At 58.4% G+C, this 8,724-nt stretch overlaps 4 protein-coding genes across 4 annotated transcripts; 1 reads left to right on the top strand and 3 right to left on the bottom strand.

The window, feature by feature from the left end:
• Nucleotides 1-498: 498 nt before the first annotated feature.
• Nucleotides 499-3,370, bottom strand: BKCO1_5900072 (family metal ion transporter; the record flags this gene model as incomplete). The annotated part of the gene is made up of 4 exons (XM_020277665.1): nt 499-778; nt 827-1,338; nt 1,411-2,932; nt 2,997-3,370. The coding sequence occupies 4 exons, from the start codon at nt 3,368-3,370 to the stop codon at nt 499-501; spliced, it is 2,688 nt and encodes an 895-aa protein (XP_020126761.1).
• A 748-nt stretch (nt 3,371-4,118) lies between these two features.
• Nucleotides 4,119-5,078, bottom strand: BKCO1_5900073 (frag1 dram sfk1 protein; the record flags this gene model as incomplete). Its single annotated transcript, XM_020277666.1, has 5 exons — nt 4,119-4,191; nt 4,250-4,414; nt 4,467-4,716; nt 4,768-4,880; nt 4,933-5,078. The coding sequence occupies 5 exons, from the start codon at nt 5,076-5,078 to the stop codon at nt 4,119-4,121; spliced, it is 747 nt and encodes a 248-aa protein (XP_020126762.1).
• An 842-nt stretch (nt 5,079-5,920) lies between these two features.
• Nucleotides 5,921-6,667, top strand: BKCO1_5900074 (thioredoxin-like protein; the record flags this gene model as incomplete). The annotated part of the gene is made up of 2 exons (XM_020277667.1): nt 5,921-6,057; nt 6,136-6,667. 2 exons carry the CDS (start codon nt 5,921-5,923, stop codon nt 6,665-6,667), a joined length of 669 nt encoding a protein of 222 aa, XP_020126763.1.
• Nucleotides 6,668-6,860: 193 nt separating this feature from the next.
• BKCO1_5900075 (uncharacterized protein) lies at nt 6,861-7,235 on the bottom strand (the record flags this gene model as incomplete). Its single annotated transcript, XM_020277668.1, has 2 exons — nt 6,861-7,024; nt 7,094-7,235. 2 exons carry the CDS (start codon nt 7,233-7,235, stop codon nt 6,861-6,863), a joined length of 306 nt encoding a protein of 101 aa, XP_020126764.1.
• Between the last annotated feature and the right edge of the window lie 1,489 nt (nt 7,236-8,724).

Genomic DNA, 8,724 nt, shown 5'->3' on the forward strand with positions numbered 1-8,724 from the left:
CCTTTCCGAGAGCGGCCAAGACGGACGCAGACGCTACCCGTCTATTCCGATGCTTCGTAACATTCCAGATACCGCTGTTGCTGCTGCTGCTGCTGCTGCTGCTGCTGCCGAAAACATAGAGAGAGAAAGAATGCGTGTCCCCCCAACAACCCCCCGAAGACACGACGCGCTGCTGCTGGTGCTGTTGCCGAATCCTGCCGTCACGTCCGCGCACTTCGTATAGCTGATCACTTCGTATAGCTGATCTACCGTCCTTGCCGTCCTGCCGTCCTGCAGTCCTGCCCTCCGGCCCATCCGGCCCGACTCCGCTCTATAGTCTAGACAACCCCATATACCCTAGGAGAAAGAAACGAAGCCATTAGCTACGCTCTCTCCATGAACCATTGCAAAACGCATGCTGAAATGACTGGGGGGGTTGCGCGCAATCAAAACGTGTTCGTAGTATACACCAAAGCAGGGGAGGAGGAGAATTATGGACGAATAGAGACTGTGTACACTCTAGAGGAATTGCATGTTCAGGTACCTTTTACAGATGAAGAAACATGTGAAGCCGAACATGATGAGGAAGGCGGTGATGCCCCAGAACCAATACAGGTTCTCCACCTCCTGCCCGGGCACCTGGACGTTCATACCCCACATGCCCGTGACGATGTTCATTGGCAGGACGATCGTGCCCAGAACCGTCAGCTTGCCGAGCACGTCGTTCGTCTGCTCCGCGCGCTCGTTCATTCGGATGTTGATCTGCGCAAGGTAGTTGCCGTGCGCGCGTGAAAGAAGGCTGCCCGGGTTAGTTCTCTTCGTCGCGCCAGACCTCTGGAAAACTCACCTCTCGTAGTGACTCAGGTTGCCAGTCATCGTGATGATGTGGTCCTGGATGTCGCCCAGATACAGCCCAATCTCTGTCTTGGGTGCAACCTCCCATTGCTCGTTGCATCTCTTGGCGAATCCCTTGATGACATCCGCCTTGTTGCCCAGAAGCCTGTACAGCGCCATCACCTTCTTCCTGGTCTCTCCCACTCTTCGAAGCATATTGCCACCCGATTCACCCGCTGTCCCATCGCCGTACTCGGACTGCTTCTCGTCTCCGAACTCTCGTAGCATTTTCTTCAGTTTGCTGCTGTCTCCATCCGTCACCGGTCCTGCTGTGTGCATCCGGAGTATGTGATCGTCAATGTCATCGACTTCGTCCTCAATGCCCTGGATAAGCGGAGCGTAGACGTCAGTGATGTCATCAATGATCGCGTACGCAATCCAATCAGAGCTGAGGATCAAGTAGTCGCGCAGCTGGCGGATCCGACGGCGGACGTTGGCCATGTGGGGAGTCATGGAGAAGTGAATCTGGCGCCAGTCAGTACTGCTTGTTCGAGCTCGCTATCATGACAAGCACTGATGGTGCTGTGAAATACTCACGCTGATGACTCCTTCCCTGAACACGATGAAATATATGTTCACCGGCTCCAGGTAGTCCTCGCTGTTGGTGTCCTGCTCGAAAGTACGGTAGTTCACAAAGTAATAGTTGTGGAACAGTTCGACCTTCTCGCGTTGCTCCTGCATCATCACGTCCTCGTGTGTGAGAGGATGGATGCCAAACGCTCGCGTCAGAGCCTTCATTTCGCCTTCCGTGGGAGACATGACATCGAGCCAGAACACAGGTCTCGCGCCGTAGCGTTTCTCCTTTGTCTTGGGCGTGTACGATTGCGTGGGCGTCCCTTCCCCGGCCGTGTTCTCGCCCGATGAGTTGTTGGCCCTTGGGTTGCTGACCCGCGAAGCTCGCGAAGCCCGCGAAGCTTGCCTTGACATTTCTGACCCAAGCATCGGAGATGCTGCAAGCCTCCTGTTGAAACCGTTGGCATGAGTGGGGACGTCGTCCTCCTCATCCGAGCTGTCGTCGGAGAGAATGGGAGGTTCTGGGATGAAGAGATCGCGGAAGCTCTGGCCCTCTTGGAGAAGCTCGGACAGAGTATGACTGTGCAGGGTACTCTGGAATTCCTCGTTGAAATATGTGAATCTGAAGGGGGCATCGTCGTCCTCGCGGTGCCATGCTCTCTTCTGCGGACGAAGCCTGCCATCGACGAGAAGCGGCTCGCTGACCTTACGTGCCCGAATCCCCTCAATAGTGCGCTGCTCCTTTTCTTGCGTGGCCCACTCCTCGAGCGCCGAGATGTTTGGCCACGCCTTCTTTCTCCTCCTGCGAGACTTTGTGGGGCCTTCAGTCGGGTGCGTGTACTCTTCGCGGCCGATATCAGACATCAGATCCTGCGGGAAACACACATCCCGCTCGGCCGGGTGCTCATCCAGGTGGCTCGATCCGTGCCTTGGCGATCCCGGGGACGAGCCCCTGGGGCTGCGCACGGCACTCTCGTCGTCTATCTCGATGAGAACATCTCGCGACAGTGGGCCAGGCTCACGCTCCAGATCGCGCGACCTTTGCCGGTCGAGTTGGCCAGTGAGCATGACATCGTCAAAGCCCATGTCCGACTCTATCCGGGGGCTGCCGGGCACCGAGGGCGGATTGTTGACGTCGTAGTCGTCTTGTTTCTGCTGGTTCGTGCCCGGCCGAGAGCCAGCCCGCTTCCGCTTGCTGGAGGCGGACGAAGCACTGGACTTGCGGCGCATGCGGTCGGCAAAGCGGATCACAGGGGATCCGATGGACGACAAGCCTCCGTAACCGCCAAACCTCGGACTTTCCCGGTTCACGGACGCGCCCATCAGCGGTGTCTGGTCGTCTGCGCTATCGTCGTCCTCGTTTCCTGCGCGCTCTGCTCGCGACAGCTTAGTGCGGGAGCCCTCGGAACGTTTGGTCGTGGGGAAAGGGAAGGCAGTCGACGGACGGTGGCTTGGCGAGCCTCGGTTATAAGGTTGGCTGGAGCGCGGGCTGTAGAAACCGCTTTGCATGATGCTGTGTCGGCGGGCCTGAAGGGGACCTTGGTCTCTGGGGAAGCTGTCAGCTATCATGGCAACCGGGTGGCTAGTGCATGGGTCACGATGTCTCTTACCGGTGATCGAGTAGCGCCTCACTCTCCAGACTAGTGTTGCTGCCCTTGTTGCGCAGGCGGTAGAAGCTGCTGCGCACAGCCTCTTCGCTCGTCACATCGGCCAAGGTGGGGCGGTCGGGGCCTATGTCTGACGGGACATCGGTATGGTCTTCGGATGGTGGTGCGGCGAAGGACTGACGTCTTCTCCTCTTCTTGCCGCCGCGGTGCTTGCGTCTCTTGGTGGAGCCGCCGGGAGTGCGGGACTCGTCCTGGTCGGGGGTGGAGGCGGTCGGTTGAGCCATGACGGAGCTAATTGAAGGTTGAGCCGGCGCAGCGCTACCGCGAGGTGCGGTGGGAGCGGTGGAGGATTCGCCGGGGTAGTCGCGCGACGCCATTGCTGCGTGAGCGGCAGAGCTGGGGCGGCGAGGTGGGAGGTCGAGGGGTGCAGCGAGCTATGGGCGCAGCATACCAGTGTATAGCAGGCTGCAGAGTAAGGGATGAGGAGGTGGAAGGAGAGGAACAGGGTGCGCAGGGTGGTGGATGAAGAGTGCCGGCAGCCGCAGGTCAGCGAACGCGCCCTGGTCAGGGTTGACGTAGTTTGAACTGGCTGGAAGCTGGCCCGAGCGAGTCGATGATCGCCGCGATGCGCACTCCAGACTCGACACCCCGGCTTGAATCGAAGCGCCCGCGCAGGACGGTGCAGAGTTTTCCGGCGACAAAGAAGCCGTCGGCGCGGCGAAGCAAGGAGACGGCGTGTCTTTGACTGTGTTTCAGGCCAAATTTCTCAGCCCGCGTCGCTTGGAACGATGCACTCCACTCTGCTCCTCTGTGGGCTCTAGCTGCAACTGGGCAAAGCCGGCAGCTCAGGCCAGGAAAGATTTGCACCATCCGCGGTGGGCTGAGTGCGGAGACCGGCCGCTCCACACGTCATTGGACCGCTGTTCCAGCTTAGCACACCAACAAAGTTACCGAAATCTCGATTTGAATTCCAATCTCTATCGTCTTGGTCGTCTATCAATCAGCCTGCGCACTGCCTGCGGAATGCCAGTCCCCGCCGGCTCAGGCTGTTTCCGTTCCGCCCGCGGCCGAGCTACCATTCTGGGGCCGGCGAGCCGAAAAAACACTGGGGAGAGCTGTCGTTGATCATGCTGGGACCTCGGCCGATTCCTGGAGCAGCGGCCTCCTCTCTGCCGCATCTGCTTCGTCCCGCGACACACTAGAGGCAACGGTAAGTAAGCTGACAGATGCAGACGACAAGCATGCCATGCACTTACGGGATAGCCACAAACCCAATGAAGGCAAGCATGTAGAAGCATCCGAGGAACGCGAGGATCCACTCGAAGATGCCCGCCAGCCGCCAGTGCCCCGTGTACATGAAGCCCGTGAAAATCAGACCCATGACCACCTCCAAGAAGACGATGAAGGCGCTGAATGCGGAGCTGTGGATTGGTCAACGCTTTATGCTCAGGATTGCATCGGCGGCAGACGTACTAGAATCTCAGTTCTCGGAATTTGGACGGTCTCACTGTCTGGTCGAAGTAGACTATCGTCGTGGTCAGAGCTGACAGAGCTAGGCCCGCGAAGCAGATCAACAACAGAATGTGATGCTCTTGGTGGTAGCGGAAGGTGTCCATGACAGCCAACAAGATGAGTCCGACACCGGCCACCACACCGGATATCATGGCCACCACCGACAGCCACTTTCTATGCCACAAGTCATCGATACCGTACATGCGGTGGTCTGGCGACACGGGTTAGCTGGAGAATCGATCAACAGTGGCTGAAGACCGACCATAGCGCGCAAAATGCACAGAGCACACGGTGCCAATGAAGGCGAATGCAGTAACGGAGGCACCAATCAGGAAGAAGGGTTTGAGCATGAAAGCGGCGATGTCAGAGATGAATCTAGTGGCGCTCAGTTAGACCAGCGCTCCAAAAACAAGCACTTCCTACTCACGCGACATCGGGGTTCGACTGGCCCGGGTATCGTGGCGTTCCTTTAGCAATCCATGTTACAAGCAACACGAACAGTGTGATGAACCAGGTGACTCCGGAGATCAGAGGCAGCACCCAAAGCCGATGCAAAGGAAAAAGGACAGCCATGCTCGCTCCACACACGCGCGACGAAGCTTGGGAAATTCAGAGGAAATGTGCGGCCAAAACGTTGGGGGTGGTACAGCAGTTAAAGAAGTCGCAAAGAACAAGGCGCAAAGGGTCAGATGGCCAACCGACGACGATCGATTGCCGATGCAAGCGCGCACATCGCCCGATGATGAAGATATGGTCACCGCTAACACGCAGAACACATTGCAGCGACTGTGCTTTCATCTATCTAACGCTTGTAACTCTGCAGGGCAGGATAGAGAAGTCACGAAAAGGTACCCCGGCTATTTCATGTGATGGAAGCCATCATGGACGTGGAGATGGCGCCTCAACGACTGCACGTTCCAATCAAGGCGATGACGCAAGGCTCGCCGATCGGGCACCTCCGAAGTCCCCGCCTGCACCGACAGGGATGTCGTACGCGCCAGTCTTCCAAGATCCCCCTCTCCAAAAAACATCACCACCACCCAGCATCCCGATGGGTTCCCCGGTGGGATGAGTAAAAAGCGACCCCCTTTGTCTGTCAGCTCGGCCTTCTGACGATTTTTACCGCGCGCAACTACCCCGGCGCCAGTAGCCGGCCGATTAACCCCGAGCGTACGCGGAAAGAAAAAGCGTCGCTGCGTTGATTGGTAATCCGCGGTGGCATAATAGGTAGCTAACGAGATGCCACCACGGATTTCCGCATTTCCGCAACGCGTTCGCTAGACCGTCGCGAGAGCCTCACAAACATCGTATACACCTGCTAACCTCACACTAACATCAACACCAACACCAACCCACATACAAGCTCCACGACCCACCCACCCCCAGCAACCGTGGCTACCCTCCACCGCGCAGCAATGACGCACTTCACCATCTCCATCATCTCCGACACCGTCTGCCCCTGGTGCTACGTCGGCAAGAAGCGCCTCGAGCGCGCCATCGCCCAGCACAAGCAAACCCACCCCACCGACACCTTCTCAACGACCTGGCACCCGTACGTCGCACACCACCCACCCCCTCCCACCCCGCGCCACGCCAGGTACTAACTCTCTTTTTTTCCGCTCCTCCCCAGCTTCTACCTCGACCCCACCGCGCCCGTCCCCGGCGAAGACAAACAGCAACGCTACGCGCGCCGCTTCGGCGCCTCCCGCACCGCGCAGATGCAAGCGCGCCTCGCGCAAATCGGCGCCGCCGAAGGCATCCGCTTCCGCTTCGGCGGCCGCACCGGCAACACGCGCGACTCGCACCGGCTGATCGAGCTGGGGGGGAAGCGATCCTCTTCTTCCTCTTCACCGGCGCTGCAGACGCGCGTCGTCGAGGAATTGTTCGCCGCGTATTTCGAGAACGAGCGGGACATTACCGATCGCGGGGTGCTGACGGAGGCGGGGGTGGCGGCGGGGCTGGATGAGGCGGAGGTGAGGGAGTGGTTGGAGGGGGGCGAGGGCGGGGAGGAGGTCGATCGGGAGGCGGGGGAGGCGAGGGGCAGGTTTGTGGAGGGGGTGCCGCATTTTACGGTGAATGGGAGGTGGGAGGTTGGTGGGGCGGAGGAGGCGGAGGCGTTCTTGGAGGTGTTTGGGGAGGTGAAGGAGGCGGAGGGGAGGTAAGAGGGGTGGTGGTGGTGGGGAGATGGAGGACCGGAGAGAGAGAGAGAGAGAGGGAAAGAATGTTGTTTGGATTTCGTCATGAAGTGTGAGAGGTATATTCATCGAACCGCGTGCTCTAGCGGCCGTTACCATCGTCCAAATAATCGCCCAGACAATTTGGCGTTCGTCAATCGTTCCTCGTGGACCTGGGTCTTCACGCCGCAGCCTTCTCCTGTCCGCCTCCGTTCCTCGCGGGAGAGCTGCTCTGCAATACGTCCTTCAGCAGCCCCCTCTGCCTCAGGTCATCCACTCTCTTGCGCTCCCTGGCCTCCTCGTGTTTCAGATGGATGCGCCACCAGGCCAGGAACAACAACATGCCTACAGAGTACGAGGCTTTCGTGTCAGTTGATAAGAGTCGGGTCTTCTCTCGCCCTCGTCAGAACATACCTAAGATCATGGCCCCAATTCCGCCAAACATCACACCTATCTCGTGGCCTATCGAGGGAGCAGGGACGTATCCGATGCCCTCCTCGCCGCCGCCGCCGCCGCCCGCGCGTTTGAAGATGCTGCCGAGGTTCCGGACGTCCATGATGGCGAGGTTTGTTCGCACCGAGGCAAGCGTCTGTGCGTGATCACTGCGGCCGAGGCCTCAGGTTTCCTTCTTTCCCGAGGACGAAGCTAAGGCTGGGTGTGAGAACCCCCTCCACTATCAGTCCTCAAGAGCTTGTAGATGACAGGCGATGTGGAGAAACAACAATAGAGGCGATCCACCCCACTGATAATCGAGGTCACTCCACCAGGTCGAAGCGAACACGAAAGGGCCGGGTCTGAAACAAGCCCTCTCTCTGCGCGGGCTCCAGCACCAGTCTTGTATGTCTGCCGCCCCGCTGAATCGCATCGAACTGCGGCACACAAGGCCCTTGGCTGACGTTGACAAGAGCTGCCCCGGCGCGCAGGCCTCGCCGCGACACGTTATCGTGCGTGCGCGGGAAGGGCTCGGCGGAGGTCTCGGCGGGTGGGGCGGAGCCTTGGCCTCGCGTGCGCGTGGTACACAGTGTTATACCCCGGATTATTAGCCTCGCTATCGTTGTTGCGCGGAAGGAATGGCTGGGGAGGGGGCGGCGCGGCGTAGTGCTCGGCGCCGAGGAGGGATTATGATGCTTGTTGTCTTGGATGCCTTTTGGTGCTTGCGGAAGCACAAGGCTGACACACGGTCGCGCTGGTGCTTGGAGCGTCGCGTATGTATGTAGTTGTCTTTTACTTAAGTAGATAGGCGCGGCAGCAGCCACGCATCCTACTGCTGGCTGAGCTGTCCGCTTCCTGGCTTTTGACCGGCGAGCGCGTACACGTGGAGGCTATCACTTGCCCCTTGCTGATGTGCAATACGCGTCAGATCCCGCGCTGCATCGCACTTGCTTTCCCGCGCTGTCGCCGTAGGCTACGGATCTATTTTTATCGTTTCATACATGATTCGCCAAAACATGGCGCTCTTCCCGTGTGAGTAGGTCTCAAGATGATTTCAAGTGACATAGCTCGGGCAGAAGAGGCAATTCTCGTACGAGACGAGTCTGAGAAGGCGGGAACAGTTCGTGGCCAGACATGTTGTGTCCAGAGGAGATTTCATCCAAGCTTCGGATGCTGCAAGCAGCCGTCGACCGACCGGATGGCGCACACTGCCGAGCGGGCTTCTCCAAGCACCAGTGCCTGCCAAGTATGATTACGAACGCTGAATCAAGTGGAGGTCAAGAATTATGAATACGTCGGGGTGGGCGTTTGTTTGGTAAGGAAAAGAGCGAAGAGCGAGAAGGCGCGCAATCTCGTGGCAGAGACGAAAGAATTCCGCGGTGTTGCGGGCTGACAAACCGATGCGCGAGACCGAGCGGGCGGAAGACGCCATTATCCGACGTATTCGCATCATATCAGCAAAGCATCGATCCGATAGGTACACCTTTGCAGAGCAACAACTATATAGAGCACCTTGTTGGTCGGGATTACTTCGTCAGCCCTACGTTTTACCTTCAATCAACCAAGGTTCAAACTACCAAAGGTCAAGCTACCAAAGTTCAAACCATCCTTAT

This window comes from Diplodia corticola (assembly GCF_001883845.1).
Source record: "Diplodia corticola strain CBS 112549 chromosome Unknown scaffold59, whole genome shotgun sequence".
Classification (NCBI taxonomy): domain Eukaryota; kingdom Fungi; phylum Ascomycota; class Dothideomycetes; order Botryosphaeriales; family Botryosphaeriaceae; genus Diplodia; species Diplodia corticola.